Below are 19097 nucleotides of genomic sequence, written 5' to 3'. Positions count from 1 at the left end.
GCCCTAAGGCGGCTGCTATTTCCGCTCCGACATCCGGCTGTCGCCTAGCAGCCGTCCATTCATTTGCAAAAATGCTATATCTACATAAGTAACTAACGTAAACTTATGTTCCTTACTTTCTTAACCAATCATCGGTCCCCTGATTCTTAAGGATGGGCTTGTGTTGTTTTTCATCTTCCAACCAACTCACGCCAGATCATTTTAAACGTAAGTTTACATTAAAAACTTAGGTAGATGTAACAAAGCTCATTCTTTTGATATGGGATCAAGAATATTCATTTTTTTCGTAAATAAACTGATGAACCGGAGGCCCCACGGTAAAAAAAAACTGAACCGACGGCAGTTGGTTTGTTATAAACTATGCTTGGAGGAGATAATCAGGTCGCCGACGTGGACTATCGGACGCCGTGAGCGACGCGACCACTCGAGAGCTCCAACGCGGAACGGCGATGTGGCGGGCGAGGCGGTGGCCACGGCCGCGATGGTTCTCGTCCGGCACGGCGGCGGCGGGGGCCGATCCGGGCCATCCGGCGCGGCGTCGGGTGGCGGCGCTGTGGGGGAACGGGGACCACGGGCGGCTGGGGCTGGGGGCGCTGGAGTCGCGGTGGAGCCCAACGGCGTGCCCCTTCTTCCTCGCGCGCCCCGCCGACCCGCCTGCCTCCCTCTCCTGCGGCGGCGCCCACACCCTCTTCCTCACCGGTACGCGCTCCCCTCGCCCTGCCTGCTTTCTTTCCTCTTTTCTACACCGCAATGTGAAGGATTCCGAGAGATTCTGGCCCGCCGTTTCCTCCAGAGGGCGGGCGCGTGTTTGCTACGGGGCTGAACGACTTTGGGCAGCTCGGGATAGGCTCCTCGATGCCTCATACTCTGGTACTGCTTCTTGTTTAATTGCAAGTTTTTGTTGGTAGCTTACCAAGCTAGCTGTCATATTCATACCTCTCTATGTCAATCAAAGGAACTTAGGCACAGTAATCCAAAGCCAGACGCTCCAGAAATACTAGCTGAGACAAATTAAATCAGTGTTTGTTCTTTTACCTTTTTTGCGAAAGAAAGTCTGCTGTATTAGTGTATGACATTCATATTAAATATTTGAATGTCATATAATTTTTCACACTAGTTGTTCGATTCCTCCCGCTTATAAGAGATTAACCAGATATAATCTCCAATCCATGAATTTACGGCCTCTATCGACATACAATTTATGTATGTTCCATTTTTCTTTTGGTTTCTTTTGTCTGTTTATTTATTTACCGTTGTAGCCTCGTAGGTCATTAGTCCACACATCCGTGTTCTTCCAATGACAAATAAGTTCTTCTCTTACATGTAGGACCCTGTTGAAGTCTCTGGGTTTCACGAGAAAGTTGTACAAATTTCAGCTGGCAACCATCATTCTTGTGCAGTAACAGGTGAGCGAAAAAAGTAAGACACAGTTATGTGCCTAGGTTTGCTTTACCAGCAGAAGGTTAATGTATATAATGAGAAGGGGACACTGGAAACAGAGAGACCACCTGTTATATGTTTATTAGTACGAAAAATCTGATGGCCAGGGGCATGGATGCCTGATGGAGCTCCTAGAGCACCCAGTTTTACTGTCCTAATAAATAATAAAATTGAGCGAGCTGTCCATTCATAAAGTTTGCTTTTAAGTAAATTATGTTATGTGCCTAAAGCCCTTCATCTGGGTTTGTAAGGCCTATTAATCTTGGCTTCAGTTAAACTTGTTAAAGTTTGAACAAGTTTATATAAAAAATAAATAAATATAATATTCAAAATGAATACATTATAAAAACATAGTTCATGATATATCTAGGCATATTGATTTGCTAGTGTGGATGCTGATTTTTTAAGACAATGATAATAGGCCTTATAAACCCAGATGGTTGGAGTATGTGACTGATTGATCAACCTTCACTAAGAATGAGCAAGTATCCTATCCTACTTATAAAGGTTGGAGTTGGTGGTGAGTTCATGTATGGGACCAACAATCTTCACAAATAAACAAATGCACTCCTGCCCATATGTGGACTAGCAACGTTCAAAAGACATAAATATAGAAATGTATTTTTAACTCACATGTGAGACCCAGCATAAATAAATAAATATGCTACTACTTTGATGTGAGATTAAAACTATTTTAAAAGACACGTAAATGCAAAATGAGACTCCACCTCAAAATCATGCTCTGAGTATTAGTTTTCCTTCCCAACCAATTTTTCTAGCTCTATATCATAGCATAAGACAGCAAGCAAATAATAATTCCAACCCCGATGATAGACCTCGTCCTCTTACGGTCTTACCTGATCGACAACCTTGTGCAGTCAACTTACTAATGTACAGCATGTGTTCAAATTTAAAATGTTTTCTAAAGTACCTACTATGGTCTCTTAAGATTCTCCAACGCCCGTCACATGATTCCTAATGGTACTTTTGCTTTCTTCTTAATCGTGAACCACACAACGGCCGCCAGACACCATTGTATTTCGGTGATTCCTAATCTGGTGGGCTAAATCCTCGTCTTCTTTATGACTTCGTAGCAACACACGGGCATCATGCTAGTGATCAAGTAATTTTGAGCTCCTTGTTTTTGTGTACAACGACAACAACGACAACAAAGCCTTTAGTCCCAAACAAGTTGGGGTAGGCTAGAGGTGAAACACACAAGATCTCGCGACCAACTCATGGTTCTGGCACATGGATAGCAAGCTTCCATGCACCACTCTCCATGGCTAGTTCTTTGGTGATGCTCCAATCCTTCAGATCTCTCTTTACGGACTCTTCCCGTGCTCCAATCCTTGTTTCTGTGTGGCGTACACAATAGTATAGGTCTTCAACATTACATTGCAGAAGAAGCTCATTGTAAATATTAGTGGACCCTCTGTGGCTCAGTACTATAGATCCTTATAAACAAATGAGACAGCAACTATAAATATGCAACAAAAATATACAACAATTGGGCTCATTTTCATAAAAAAGGATAGATATATGAAATTATGCACTTTACCTGAACCTAAATGTCCATCCACGCTGCTGAAATATCGTATTGAACATCGTACCTTATAGTTGTGAATAATTATATAAGATTATCATTTAGTATTGATGATTGAGTACTGCAGTGCACTGCACAATATGTTTCTTGACAAGTTAACACATCTTCTGTTCACTAATGTAGGACGTTTTGGATGTTTAAATTGAACTGCCAAAGCGTCCTAAATTAGTGAACAGTGGTAGCAGTTATTATCTCAACATTTCGTTGATACTTAAGAGTACTATACAAACTGTAAACGTTATGAGCTCACTATCTTCTACTCCCTCCTGTTCTCTAGAAGCTGCCATTTGGTAGCTTTCAAACTTTGATTATCAATATCTTTTAAATTATTCAGACAACAACAACAACAACAAAACCTTTAGTCCCAAACAAGTTGGGGTAGGCTAGAGGTGAAACTCATAAGATCTCGCGACCAACTCATGGTTCTGGCACATGGATAGCAAGCTTCCACGCACCCCTGTCCATGGCTAGTTCTTTGGTGATGCTCCAATCCTTCAGATCTCTCTTTACGAACTCTTCCCATGTCAAGTTCGGTCTACCCCTGCCTCTTTTGACATTATCCGCATGCTTTAGCCGTCTGCCATGTACCGGGGCTTCTGGAGGCCTGCGCTGAATATGCCCAAACCATCTCAGACGATGTTGGACAAGCTTCTCTTCAATTGGCGCTACCCCAACTCTATCTCGTATATCATCATTCCGGATTCGGTCCTTCCTTGTGTGGCCACACATCCATCTCAACATGCACATCTCCTCCACACCTAACTGTTACACATGTCGCCTTTTAGTAGGCCAACACTCCGTGCCATACGACATTGCGGGTCGAACCGCCGTCCTATAGAACTTGCCTTTTAGCTTTTGTGGCACCCTCCTGTCACAAAGAATGCCAGAAGCTTGGCGCCACTTCAGCCATCCGGCTTTAATTCGATGGTTCACATCTTCATCGATATCCCTATCCTTCTGCAACATTGACCACAAATATCGGAAGGTATCCTTCTGAGGCACCACCTGACCATCAAGGCTTACATCCTCCTCGTCCTCGTGCATTGTAGTATTGAAAGCGCACCTCATGTACTCGGTTTTAGTCCTACTAAGTCTAAAACCTTTCAATTCCAAGGTTTGCCTCCATAACTCCAACTTCCTGTTGACCCTCGTCCGACTATCATCGACTAGCACCACATCGTCCGCAAAGAGCATACACCATGGGATATCTCCTTGTATATCCCTTGTGACCTCATCCATCACCAAGGCAAAAAGATAAGGGCTCAAAGCTTACCCCTGATGCAGTCCTATCTTAATCGGGAAGTCATCAGTGTCGCCATCACTTGTTCGAACACTTGTCACAACATTATCATACATGTCCTTGATGAGGGTAATGTACTTTGCTGGGACTTTGTGTTTCTCCAAGGCCCACCACATAACATTCCGCGGTATCTTGTCGTAGGCCTTCTCCAAGTCAATGAACACCATATGCAGGTCCTTCTTTTTCTCCCTATATCTCTCCATAAGTTGTCGTACCAAGAAAATGGCTTCCATGGTCGACCTTCCAGGCATGAAACCAAACTGATTTTTGGTCATGCTTGTCATTCTTCTTAAGCGGTGCTCAATGACTCTCTCCCATAGCTTCATTGTATGGCTCACTAGTTTAATTCCACGGTAATTAGTACAACTCTGAACATCCCCCTTGTTCTTGAAGATTGGTACTAATATACTCCGTCTCCATTCTTCTGGCATCTTGTTTGCCCGAAAAATGAGGTTGAAAAGTTTGGTTAGCCATACTATCGCTATGTCCCCGAGGCCTCTCCACTCCTCAATGGGGATACAATCAGGGCCCATCGCCTTGCCTCCTTTCATCCTCTTTAAAGCCTCCTTGACCTCCGACTCTTGGATTCGCAGCACAAAACGCCTGCTAGTATCATCAAAGGAGTCGTCCAGATCAATGGTAGAGCTCTCACTCTCCCCGTGGAACAACTTGTCAAAGTACTCCCGCCATCTATGCTTAATCTCCTCGTTCTTCACCAAGAGTTGGTCTGCTCCGTCCTTGATGCACTTGATTTGGTCAACCTCCCTCGTCTTCCTCTCTTGGATCTTCGCCATCTTATAGATGTCCCTTTCGCCTTCCTTCGTGTCTAACCGTTGGTAGAGGTCCTCATACGCCCGACCCCTTGCTTCACTCACAACTCGCTTTGCGGCCTTCTTTGCCATCTTGTACTTCTCTATGTTGTCTGCACTCCTATCCAGACATAGGCGTCTGAAACAATCTTTCTTCTCCTTAATTGCCTTTTGCACATCATCGTTCCACCACCAGGTATCTTTAGCTTCTCTTCTACTTCCCCTGTACACTCCAAACTCCATTGAGGCCACCTTACGAATGCAAGTCGCCATCTTCATCCACATGTTGTCTACATCACCTCCTTCCTTCCAAGGGCCCTCCTTAACGACCTTCTCCTTGAATGCCTGAGCTACCTCCCCCTTGAGCTTCCACCACTCCGTTCTACCGACTTTGGCACGCTTGTCCCGCTGGACACGAATCCGAAAGCGGAAGTCAGCAACCACAAGCTTATGCTGAGGGACAACACTCTCTCCAGGTATCACCTTACAGTCTAGGCATGCACGCCTGTCTTCTCTTCTCGAGAGGATGAAATCAATCTGGTTAGAGCGTTGCCCTCTACTGTACGTCACTAGATGTGATTCTCTCTTCTTAAAGAGGGTGTTAGCTACGATCATGTCGTAGGCTAGCGCAAAGCTTAAGACATCTTCTCCTTCTTAAATTATTCAGACAAGATACTTAAAATCATATGGAACATTTTGTCTTGAAAAATACTGATAGTATATAATTTCTTGTTGGGTTGTGTAAATATGTTGAAGGGGAGCCTTGGCGCAGCGATAAAGCTGTTGCCTTGTGACCATCAGGTCACTGGTTCGAAAGGCTGCGTACAAAAGACCCAAAGTGGTCAGACCCTTCCCCAGACCCGTGGGAGCTACGTGCACCGGGCTGTCCTTTTTTGTGTAAATATGTTACAATAGAAAATAGTGACCAAAGTTCTAGTTTGGACACCATGCCAGTGTCCAAGATGATAGCTTTTCGAGAACTGGAGGAAGTATTCATTTTTATCAAATTTATTTATTACCACCTCCATAACTAAATATAAGACGTTTTTGCTGTTCAATTTAAACTGCAAAAAAGTCTTATATTTAGTTACAGATGGAGTATTTATGATGTACATCAGAATTGTTGTGAAATGAATTCATATTAATAAGCTTTTGTGCTATCTCTTTTCAACAGCGGATGGTGAGCTCTTCGTTTGGGGCAAAAATTCGAGTGGCCAGCTTGGCCTTGGCAAAAGTAATAACATTTTCCTTACATTCTTAGCACCATCCATGGCTATATCCCCACTTCATGCAATATGTGATAATTGAATGTTTGGACTGGTTTAACAATTTGGCGTTATCAACAGTGGCCTGTTTTACACTGGTGGGTGTGGGGTCATTTATCCAACTAAAATCTAAAACATCAATTTCCCTCAAAAGAAAAGAAAAATCTAAAACATCTGTGTCTAAGATTGACTTGTACATATTGCTTGAGCACTTAAGCTCCAGTTTGTCCTAGCTGTCTTTCCATCATCACATGTAGCATCATCATGCTTCTGTTAAGATTTACTCGCTAATATAATAGGCCATTGTTTCGTTCATCAATAATCTTGCTATTAAGCTGAACATTTGCCACCAGTTTAAAATTCTGAATTAAAGAGCCCTTCCTACTTGGTTTAGGTGCAGGAAAAGTAGTCTCTACCCCAAGAAAGGTTGACTACTTGGCTGATGTTAGAGTGAAAATGACTGCTTTGGGATCAGAGCACTCAATTGTTGTTACAGGTGAATGCGCTACGTATTTGCGTTATAGAACTTGAACATTACTGCTTTTGAGTGTCTGAAATTCTCCTGTTATTTCCCTCTTAAGAGGATGGTGAAGCCTTGAGTTGGGGAGCTGCTGGTGGTGGTAGACTTGGACATGGCCATAAATCTAGCTTCCTGGGATTCGCTATGACCTCAAAGTAAGATTACAAGTTTTTGGACAGCACTTATTGTGGACACACCACTCTATCTTCTGGGATAGCTCATGTTGTCATTTATTTGGAAAATATGGACATAGTAATACCTTAACCATAAGAATGCAAAATTCTCGATCAGAAGCTGGCACTTATGTACTTAAAAGGTAATGTTCATCTCATAACAAATTCACATGTCACAAACTTAATTGCCAAAGTTCCTAGTTTCGAGATGATGTAGTATGAGCTTGAGAAAAGCCCTGGGTGGTATTATGTTGGATGGTTTGGATTTGTTTGCACTATTTTAAAACTACATTTGTCTAGAAGGATGATTACTGATAATCTGATCTTCATCTGTGCAGTGAATATACTCCAAGGTTGATCAAAAACCTTGATGGCATCAAGGTATTTTGTTTTAAGTTTCACTGTCCTGATCAAATAATGATCCCCTTCTTATTGTTCATGTCCTTGCATTGAATAGATTAAAAGGATAGCTGCGGGAATGCTGCACTCAGCTTGCATTGACGGTAAGCTCATGGAAAAATTGTTTAAAGTAGTACACTAGTCAACTTCTGACCATGATTTCTCTTTCTTACGTGCTCCTTGCATCAAAATTGCAGAAAAAGGTACTGTGTTCATCTTTGGGCAGAAGACTGAGAAGGTGGTATCCAATCAGGCCTCCTGGGACGTTTTTTTACTGTTTTTATTGAGATTTTTTCTTGGCCATAAATCTAGCTTCCTGGGATTTTCCTTGTATTTAACCCAAAATTACAGGTACTTGGAAGATCAAATGATGCACCTAGACCAAGTGTTGTTGAAGAGATACAATTTTCAGAAGAAGTTGCTTGTGGAGGTTATCATACTTGCGCTGTAACAGGTATCAGTTGTGCATGCAGAAATCAAAAGAGGAGCATTGATTTCTATTCCTGACAGTAATTTGTTAGATCGCATCAGCTGTTTTCAGAATAAAATAAGTAATTAGATAAAAACTTTGGTCATATGCATTTGCACATATTTCTTGTGGAATAGATTCGGTCTTAAAATAAGGAGACCCAGTTCTAGAAGCTCCCACACCAGGTGGGGTCTAGGGAAGGATCATACGAGGAAAGCCTTATCCCTGCACAGTGCAATGCAGGGAGGCTGTGTCGAACCCAGGACCTCTTGGCACAAGTGGGGAGTACTTTACCACTAAACGAGGCCTGTCCTTCAAATTCGGTCTCCAAATAAAAAAACAGACCGGAGACCTTTCTAGTACGAATCAGTCCGAGTTTGCCTGAGCCAACTGCGAGCGATGCTCCGCTCCGCTCCCCTCTCCCTCCGCGCTCCGCTCGCCTAGCCACCGCGCCGCGCCGCCCGGACTGCCCCGCCGGCAGCACCCTCCCCGCCCCTCGCGCCATGGCTCTGGTGCTGGCTGACCCTGTCGACCGCCGGACGTCCCTCTCCGGCGAGCGCGTCTCCTATGGGGACTGCAGCTCTGGCTCGGAGAGCGGCTCGTCGGCGCGCTCGTACAGCGACGTCGCCCGCACCCCGCCGGCCGTCCCCGCGCCGTCGGCCGCCGCCGCTCCTGGCTGCGTTGCTCCCGCGGCCCGTCCTCCCGCCAAAGATCGCCTTGGCCCCCGCTCGGAGGTCCGCCGTGTCTCGGGCGGGCCGGTGCTGGACGCAGATGGGTTCCAGCAGGCTCGTCGCCGAGAGCATCGCCGTCGCCCGCGCCGGGAGGCCCCTGCCAGGCCCTCGACCTCGCGCCGCCGCAACCCTTCCCCCGAGGAGCTCGCGGGCCTCTGCTTCCGGTGCCTCCACCATCGCCACTGCGTCCGGGATTGCCCTAACGACATTCGCTGCCTTGCCTCCGGTCACTCCTCTCGGGACTGTGATGGTAGGCGGCCCGCGGCCGCGACCCAGCGATCCCCGCGCAACGCCCCGGTCCTGCAGACCCGGCTTCCTCGCGCTGCCCCTCCCCCAGTGGCGCGCCCCGCTCCCGTCCTGCTGGCTCCAGCCCCCTCCCCACCTCCGGCCTTGCCGGCCGCGGACGCGCCCCCCCCCGTGTGTTCATGGCGCAGACCGAGGAGATGGACGAGGCCGAGCTGGTGCTCGCCCGCGCGATGGTGGCTTCGGTCACGGGCACTCGCCCCTCCGTGTCCATTGACGAGGTCGCCGCGCTGCTCCTCGGCTCCCTCGAGCTCGAGGAAGGAGACTTCACGGTTCACCAGCACCATCCCGAAGACTTCCTGATCATCTTCTCCTCCCTGGCTATCACGCGGCGGCTTCGTGGCGAGCACTTCATCAGCTCCGCCCGCTTCTCGCTGTCGCTCCGGCCCTGGTGCAAGCTCGCCCACGCCGGTGCCGGCGAGCTCGAGTACCGCGTCGAGCTGGAGCTCCGCGGCATCCCCGCTCACGCCTGGTTGCTCTCCACTGTCGAACACCTGCTGGGAGACTGCTGCTGGATTGAGAGACTTCACCCCCGCACTCGTTCCCGCGACGACATGGCGGTCTTCCGCGTCTCAGGGCGCGCGCACGACCCGGCTGCCATCCGGCGCGCCGCCGTCCCGGAAATCGTCGAGCAGCTGCCCGGCCGCGTGCCCTCGGAGGCGTCGGCCGTCAGAACGCTCACGTTCCCGGTGGCCATCGCCCTCACCAAGGCCGAGATGATCCGACCCGCTCCAGCCGCTCCCCACCCCTCCGGCAATGGTGGCGAGGCTGACGATGCTACTGGCAGGCATGGCCTTGGGCCGAGCAAGGGGCAGGGCCCTGGCAATGGACGCGCGCGCCGGCGGGGCCGCAAACGTCGACGAACGGACGGGGCGCAGGCCGGGCGGATGGCATGGCAGTGGACGCTCTGGTGCTGCATGCCCACGGCGGTGTCTCCGGCCGCTCCGGCGGTGCCTGTACGGTTGCGCCCTGGCCGTCCTCGGCCGCACCGCGACAGGGGCGCCGCCCCACGCGCCAGGAGATGCTCGCCTGGCCCGGTCAGCAGGGGCCTGCACGCCCGCGCCAGGGGCCCGCAGTGACGCCCAAAGCCACTTTGCCGGTGGCCCCATCGCTAGCTGCCAACTCCCCCCCCCCTATGACGGCGCGACGACTGGCAGTGGGATGGGTGGCACGCCCCCATTCGCTGGACGAGGACCGGAGGGGGCCGCTGATTCAAACCCGCCCTTGACCGAGGATGCTTCGCCCGGGCCCGCCACTACTGCGCCCGATCCCACACCCCGTCGGGATCGCTGCCAGCTACGACCGGCTCCTGCAAAGCAACCAGACGGGACGATCCTCCCTGTCCCTCCTGCAGCCTTGTCTGGACCGAAGGGGGCGAGGATCTCCTTTGCCCCCCTGCACCGCCGCAGCCCCTCCCTGCAAAGCCCCAGCAGGCCCACGCGCGCACTCACGTCGGGGAGGCGGGACGCGATCTGCACGCTCCCGCCAATTCGGCCATGCCCGCCCCGTCCCCACCGGCCCCAGCTGTCACCCCGGGGCCCGCGGAGGTTGGTGTTGCTGCCCCTGCCCCTGCACGCGCGGTAGCTGACCTGGCCGGGCTGGCTGCTGCTGCGAATGGGCCCAGGACCTGGGATATCGCTGCCCCTGGGGCCGCGCCGGTTGAGACACCCGCGCTAACTGCCATGCCTGTCGGGACGCACGGGCCCGCGACGCCCACAGAGCCGTCGACCCTGCCGCGCGTGATACCGGGCTCTTCCCCCTGCCCAGGGCACCTCTCGATACTGCTGAGACCCACGCCCAGGCAGGACTCCTCCCCCCGCGCTGCTAGCACTAGCACCCGTGCTCTGGTCCCTGGTCGCTTCGCCTCGCCGCCGATCACCCTGCAGCGACGGCGCAACTGCCACGCCCCCAGCCAGCCCTGGACGCTGGGTGCCTTCCTCTCCGCGGCCACCAAGCAGCTCGATGCCGTTCTGCCCTCACCCGGGAAGCGGCAGCGCCCCGCCCTCAACTTCAGTCCCAGGAGGGGACGTTCCACAGCCGCCGACAAAGCCAGGGCTCCTTGCGCATCAGATCGGCGCGCGGTGGTGCAGATTCTGCGCACCCTCGGCATTGTGGGGGTGAACCAGCAGATTACCGCCACAGAGATGAAGGCCTATGACGATATGTTCGCCATGCCGCTGGGGCTTCCAGTGCTGCAGGCCATGGCCGCCTTGGTCGACCGAGCTATCCCCGATGACATGGCTACACCGGCGGGTGATGTCATGGTCCGTGCGCGCTAGGCTGGCGGCGACTGTTGTCGATCTCTCTTCCATGTATCGAGGTCCTCAGATAGTGGTCTGGAATGTTAGGGGATTAAACTCGCGCGCTAGGCGCTGCGCGATCCGCTCTCTGCTATGTACTACTCGGGCATCCATTGTATGTCTCCAGGAAACGAAAATGGAGTTGATTTGCTCGTCGACTGTGTTGGACACCCTCGGGTCCGAGTTCGATGGCTCTACCTATCTCCCGGCCGACGGCACCCGCGGCGGCATTCTCATCGCTTGGAAAACTAGGGCCATCACCATTTCCGACCCCCTATTTACCCAAAACGCGATCACGGTCAAGGTGCGCGCGCCTGATGGAGCCCCGTGGTGGCTTACCACGGTGTACGGCCCTCAAGGCGACCCCGAGAAGCTGCTGTTCCTGCAAGAGTTGCGGGACATTCGCGCCGCATGCCAGGGCCCATGGATGCTATGTGGTGATTTCAACCTCATATACCGGGATGCTGACAAGAGTTCGGGCAACCTGAATCGCCGCATGATGGGCAGATTCCGGCGTGCCATCAACGACCTTGCCTTGAAGGAAGTCTACCTCAACGGGCGCCGCTTTACTTGGTCCAACGAGCAATCGCCGCCGACGCTCGTGCACCTTGACCGGGTACTATGCACCTCGGAGTGGGAGGACTGCCATGGAGAGTGCCACCTCCGTTGCCTTGCATCCGTCGTGTCCGATCACTGCCCGCTGCTCTTGGACTGCTCTCCTATGCCCGTGGCCCATATGCGCTTCCGCTTCGAGGAATTCTGGCTCCGCCTCGACGGATTCCACGACACCGTCGCCACAGCATGGAGCTCGGTGCATGACCCCTGCCCCTTCCAGCGGCTGGTCCGACGCCTGCAGGCCACTGCCCGCGCCCTTACGAGCGCTCCACGGGCAGTATCCGGGACAAGCTGGCCATCTCCCGCGAGCTGATTGCCCGCTTCGACCTCGCGATGGAGACTCGCCCGCTCACCCCATCAGAGGATTGGTTGCGCAGGCAACTCAAGCAGTCATACCTTGGGCTTGCCTCCCTGGAGCGCACCATCGCGCGGCAGCGCGCCCGTATTACCTTCCTCGTGGAGGGAGATGCAAACACGAGCTTCTTCCACCGGCAGTGCACTTACCGCCGCCAGAAGAATCGCGTGCATAGCCTCCTAGTTGATGGGCAGGTTCTGACTGATCACGAGGAGATGGCCCAGGCCGCATTTGAGCACTTTGACGGGCTCCTGGGCACTGCGCTGGACCGAGGGCACACGCTTGACCTGGAGCAGCTCATCACGCCCAGCCAGCTGGGCAGCCTGGACGAGCCTTTCACTTCCGAGGAGATCTGGGCTGCGGTGTGCCGCATGCCGCCGCACAAGGCACCGGGGCCGGACGGGTTCACCGCCGAATTCCTGCGCGCTTGCTGGTGCATCATCAGGCAAGACATCCTGGACGTCTTCGAGCAGCTGTACGCGCTACGAGGGAGAGGGTTTGGTAAGCTCAACCAAGCCCTGCTCACCCTGCTGCCCAAGCGCGCGGATGCCCACAAGCTGGGCGACTATCGGCCCATTTGCCTGATCCACATAGTCGCCAAGATATTTGCGAAGGTTCTGTCGTTGCGCATCGCCCCCAAGCTCGATAGCTTGGTGAGCCGCAACCAGAACGCCTTCATCGCCGGACGCACGCTCCACGACAACTTCATGCTTGTCAGGCAGTCTCTGCGGATGCTCCAGCACCTGGGCGCACCGTGCATCATGCTCAAGCTCGACCTCACGCGGGCTTTCGACTCCATATCCTGGCCGTTCCTCTTCGAGGTCCTGCGCCAATATGGCTTCGGTGACAGGATCAGGGAATGGCTGTCCATCCTGCTCTCTTCGGCCAGCACGCGAGTTATGCTCAATGGAGTACCCCCCCCCCCCCCCCCCGATCTGGCACAGGCGCGGGCTGCGCCAGGGTGACTCCACATCGCCGTTGCTCTTTGTCATGGCGGTCGATGCGCTGGCCCGCCTCATGCATAGGGCGCTCCAGACCGGCATCCTCCGGCGCCTGCACCCCCGTCGCAGCATTCCGGCAATTTCTCTATATGTCGACGACGTGATGATGTTTTGCCACGCCGAGATGGAGGAGGTTATTGCTGTGAAGAGCATCTTGGGCATCTTCGAGACCGCATCTGGCCTGCGGGTGAACTACGGCAAGAGCTCCGCCACGACCCTGCATGGGGGTGAGGATGACGACGCCCTGCTGGAGGCGCTGGGCTGCCAGCCCGCGGAGCTGCCCATCACGTACCTGGGCATCCCGCTCTCCACTCGCCGGCCCTCAGCGGCACAGATGCAACCACTGGTAGACGCCGTCGCAGGCCGCCTCCCGTCCTGGAAGGCATGGCTCATGAACAAGGCAGGACGGCTGGCATTGGTTAAATCTGTCCTCAGCGCGATTCCGATTCACCAGATGCTGGCCCTTTCGCCCCTGAAGAAGACCCTGAAACAGCTTGAGAAGATACAACGCGGCTTCCTCTGGGCGGGGCGTGAGGCTGCAATGGGAGGGCACTGTCACGTCAACTGGCGCACTGTCTGCCGGCCGCTCGCCTACGGCGGGCTGGGCATTCGAGACCTGGAGCGCACGGGGCTAGCGCTCAGGCTCCGCTGGCTCTGGCTATCGAGGACGGATGCCGACCGTGCATGGCAAGGCCTTGACCTACAGTTCTCCCCTGAGGAGCGCGGCCTATTCCATGCATCCACCCTCATGCTAGTAGGTGATGGCCTCACCGCTCTGTTCTGGGAGGACCGATGGCTGCATGGGCAGTCAATTCACGAGCTTGCGCCACTCCTATACCTATGCATCCCCAAGAACAGAAGAAGAGTGAGGACGGTGGCGGAAGGCATCGCCGGCAATGCCTGGGCCCGTGACATTAGAGGTGTGGTGGGCCTGCAGGAGATAGGCCAATACTTGAGGACTTGGCAGCTCGTCGCTCGCATCAATCTGTCCTCGGAGCCGGACAAGCTCATCTGGAAGTGGACGGCCAACGGCATCTACTCGGCGAGGTCTTGCTACCGGGCAACCTTCCATGGATCATTAACATGCCACTCTTGGCAGCTCATTTGGAAAGGTTGGGCTCCCCCGAAAGTCAAGTTCTTCCACTGGCTTGCGGATCTGGACCGCTGCTGGACCGCAGCTAGGTTCGCGCGCCGAGGGCTCCCTCACCACACTCGCTGCCTCCTATGCGACCAAGAGCCCGAGACTATCCAGCACCTGCTGATCTCCTGCTCCTTCGCGCGGCAGGCATGGCATGAGACGCTGTCCTGGCTGCACCTCCCGGTCCCTCTGCCGATGCATGACGCTTCCATCCAGGACTGGTGGAGTAGGGCGCGAGACGCCACCCCCCACCGCTCCGCAAGACACTGCGATCTGTCGCGCTGCTGGTCCCCTGGATGATATGGAAGCATAGGAACGCGTGTGTGTTCGATCACATACCTCCGTCGCTGAACGAGCTCTTAGATAGGATTCAAGATGAGGCTAGGTGCTGGGCTCGGGCTGGGGACAAAGGGCTTAGGGTAGCCTTGCCCCCAACCTGGGATGTCCACTAGACCTACTTGTAACCGTGCTGTAACCTCCTCTTCGGAGGCTGTAAACTATCCCCCCTTTTCAATGCAAAGAAACGCAAGGCTTTTGCGTTTTCTCGAAAAAAAAAAAATTATGAATAGCTATACACTGATAATACATAACTCTTTACGGGTGACTAGGATCCCAGGTCAAAATGTATTCACCTCTACATTGCACCTGGTGCAGCCGTGCAGACGGACAACATATCTGATCAGGTCATGGTTTGTCCTAGATGCCGTGGTGTACTGGAACAAACTGGGCAACTACCGCCATGAAGATGACCGGACGACATGGAGTAGGGGATTGAGGAGTAGAACATAGATTAGGCCAGGAGGAAATGAGGGAGATAACAGATTGATAAACTATTCTCTTATTGCTTTATTAAGTTTGATACACATGCTAGTCCTTACATAAAGCGACTAACTCGATCCACAAATTGGATCTCAATTCATACTCAAGACACTCAAGATCAAACCCAAATTCTTCCTTCCTAATTAAATTGGACTATTCTTAATTTAACTAGTCTTTCTAGTAGACCAGACATATCCAACAAGGATACTTACTAATTGTCTATTCCTTTTCTTAACCTTCCTATCTCTAACATATAACCTATCCAATGCCCTAACAGATATGCCTATGTCATGTTCCCTTGTGCACCCACAAGGACACAACTATACCATGCACAGTATAGACTTGCATATATAGGTTTGCGTCAATAGCCACCTTATATGCACTTTAAAGGGTTCTATGCAGCTTGAGTTTTACGTTCTTGTATGTCCATTTTGTCTCAACAAACTGTCCCTCTATTTTCTCGAGTGATCAACTGAAGCAGTTCAATTGAACAAATTGCGGGCTTGGACATTGTTAAATCTTCATGTACTTCATGGTGGAAGTGTTTTATATATGAAATTTGTAACAGATTGTCATTGTGGAGTTCTGCCCTTGTAACTCCAATTTTGTATATTAATCCTTACTGCTTATTTTACTAGCATGAGTACTGAATTGCTAAGCAAATATTTCTATCTCCTGGCAAGGGACATGGCTTGGTTGGTGTTATATTATTACAATTTATCAGTGACAACTATCAGTTTTGTTCAACTGTTCTAAGGATCTGATAACCGTGGTTTTTGCAGATCGTGGAGATTTGTATTCTTGGGGTTCAAATGAAAATGGCTGCCTTGGTCTTGGGTACTTCCATCTACTCCTCCTAGAAGTTTGCATTTGTATCAAACTCTGAGATTGCTGACTTACATAATATCACTTCCCAGAGGTACAGGCATGGTTCGCTTCCCGGAAGTTGTAAGCAGTTCATTATTTAAGCTTCCTGTATCTAAGGTTGGTATGCAGTATGTCTACTCATTGGTTCAATTTTTTATTTATACTGCAATGTTTTTTCCCTTGCAAAGAAGGCTGCTCGTTTCTTTCCTTGCAAAGAAAAGACGATTCATTTCTCCCTTCACAAAAAGGAAAATATGACCTTCACTGTCTACCCTCTGCAGGTATCCTGTGGTTGGAAGCACACAGCTGTAATTTCAGGTATCAAATTGTTGCAGCATTTCTGTCGTATGATGGGTTCTAACTAGTAGCAAATTATACGATGAAGCAAATACTTATATTTTGACAAGGGGTGTCCATCATCAGGTTTACACGACTTATTTTCATGGTATTCTGTTGGTAGACAATTGTATCTCTCAAGTATGTAGCAACAACAAAATAACATGATAGTTCTACTAGACTATACCTGCACTGGGTACTGAGTTGAGGATATCACGTCACAATGATATAAAATGCAGGGTACACGCACATGGTTTGACTTAACTAGCTGTACACACAACTCAGAGAGACACAAACTCACAATTGTAAAGGGCTGAAGCAAGGGTGCTAGTATTATTGTTTGATGACATCTGGCTGACTTTCCAGCCCATTTTATATATCCATTTGAATGAACAACATATGTATCTTTTTGGAAATGAAAGCAGTAGGGAAGGCCCTACGTCGATTTGATTTATTTTATAATAAGAACCCAAATTCACATCCGTGAGGACTTGAACCCAGGTGGTGGGGTTGTACATCCACTTCCCCAACCAATCTTGAATTCTTGATATAGCTTTGTTTAAATTTGTTTCGACTAGATAAACATACTAAAGGTATATTTAGTATGAACGAGCTGTACACAGCTTTTAAGAATTGATTGCACTTCTTTTCTTGGCTTTTTGGTAGTATATTAAGCTGATACCTAAAGGTGAGCAAAAAAACTAACTGATGAATCTTGTTTTCTAGCCAACAGGTGGCCAGTCTAACCTGGTTCGAGTCCTAGTAACTACATTTTAATACAAGTGTATTGTGGAATTTCCAGAGTTTCATCTCATGATCTCTTGGTCCCGAAGCCTTAAGATAGCTCTAAAAACCAGTTGCAGCCAGTCTAAAGAAATAGACGTGTGCTTCCATTCTTACTACATACCTGAGAAAAGTTGCTGTGCTATCTTCAAATAAGATTTTATGGGTTGTCTTTTGTTGCCACATTGCTTGTGATACTCAGAACATTTCAAAACGTCCAGGTGAAGATATCTACACGTGGGGCTGGGGCGGTGCCAACGGTACATTCTTCGAAGAGGGCCATTCTTCTGGTGGGCAATTAGTGAGTTACTTGCTGCCACTACAACAGTTTATTAGTACCTGATGCTGATATTCTGCAATTTGTACCTGCTTGTGCAATTTCCATAAAATCATGTCGTATTGTAACAATAATTTTCCATTTCATCATGGTAAAACTGCTCGTTTCACCTGATTGTGCTGACCAGTGCCTCCTTTGCAGGGGCATGGAAACGACGTCGACTATTGCGAGCCGATGATGGTAGAACTTCACAAGAATGCAAGAGCTGTGCATGTATCATGTGGCTTCAATCACACCGGTGCGATACTCGAGTACGCGGAAAACTGACTGCTGTGTCATCTGCAGCACTGTAAGTGCAACCAGGCATGTTTGGTACTACTCAGTCATACCTGCACAAGGAAAAAGAATAAGCTGACCTCGAACGAGTGCATCTGGATGAACTCGTAAAACAGAATTACAGGTTAGTCTAGCTGTATAGTCTTCTTTCATACATCTTCATTGTGAGCTTGTATCTATGATATTTGATGGCCTGTAAAGAAGCGGTGTTTGACATTGCCCAGGCTGTGTGATGCGCATGGCCAGTTCAAAATGTAAACATGATTTGAACTAATAAAATAAATCATGTCTTGTACAGTTACAAACCTGCAATGTACATGGATCTTCCATTGTTATTTTTACTGGTGTTGTGATATTGCGTTTGACAATTGTTTTCGGTGGATGTCGTGGTTATTACGTGTGGAAATTGAAGGGCTGGGGTACATCCATGGCATCGGAGCTGAAGATCATATATGTCCACTACGCCTAAAGTTTATCTTTCCACAGCGATGAACATAACACCAATTTTGGTTTTTACAAACGCACACCTGAATACGCGTCCTTTTGTCTTGGTAGAAGAACGTTGAGAAGATGCTAAAACTCATATAGGCCACCAAAGTGACCAAGACCAGAACATAAAACAGACGGTAAGCAAAATAATTGCACTAAGAGCGTGTGCAACGTCACAAGGGACTAATAAGAAGTCTTGGAGGAAACCAAAACGTCGGAATTAGGAACAATACATGAATGGAATAAGGTGACAGTTCTCTCAAACTGATGGCTTGATTTGCTTCCTTTCTGCGGAAAATGAGCTTTGATTGGATTGTGGTTTCCTCCAAAAAAACACAGGAAATGAACCATCTTCCTATGAAATTGTGCTCGTTGCCTACAAATCCAATGCATCTAACAGGGGACTTTCCTTTGGAATCCTACTCATGTAGTTTTCCCATGAAAACCCTCCGAACCGAATGAGCTGTTAAAGAGTATTTGCAATAGGCTGGTGCTAAGGTTTTTTTTTTCTGGGATTCAGTTCAGGTACAAGCGTTTACTATGCGCACCCCTTATGTCCTAAACCACCTTTGAGCCTCTTTCAATGTGATAGGATTGTCTATGCATAAGATCATCTCTAACAGACCCCATAAAAGCACAAACCCTTTACAGTTTCGGTCAAAAAATGACACCTAGCAGTCAGTGGCAAATCTAGGGGGTGGACAGAGATTTCCACATAGGCTATATATATCACATAAAAAAATTAAAATAATATATTTCTATGAAG

The 19097-nt window shown here is 50.0% G+C and overlaps 1 protein-coding gene across 1 annotated transcript; it reads left to right on the top strand.

The window, feature by feature from the left end:
- The first annotated feature begins 385 nt into the window (after positions 1–385).
- On the top strand, positions 386–18177 carry LOC123419311 (ultraviolet-B receptor UVR8). The gene is made up of 15 exons (XM_045107154.1): positions 386–699; positions 794–870; positions 1328–1406; positions 6330–6389; positions 6815–6916; positions 7002–7095; positions 7452–7494; positions 7571–7616; positions 7710–7750; positions 7864–7966; positions 16026–16080; positions 16161–16227; positions 16392–16428; positions 17451–17530; positions 17708–18177. The coding sequence occupies exons 1-15, from the start codon at positions 450–452 to the stop codon at positions 17831–17833; spliced, it is 1260 nt and encodes a 419-aa protein (XP_044963089.1). The 5' UTR covers positions 386–449; the 3' UTR covers positions 17834–18177.
- The last annotated feature ends 920 nt before the right edge of the window (positions 18178–19097 follow it).

The sequence above is a fragment of the Hordeum vulgare genome, chromosome 1H (genome assembly GCF_904849725.1).
Source record: "Hordeum vulgare subsp. vulgare chromosome 1H, MorexV3_pseudomolecules_assembly, whole genome shotgun sequence".
Lineage (NCBI taxonomy): Eukaryota > Viridiplantae > Streptophyta > Magnoliopsida > Poales > Poaceae > Hordeum > Hordeum vulgare.
The sequence above is the reverse complement of the archived record's forward strand: the minus strand, read 5'-3'. Positions and strand labels throughout refer to the sequence as shown.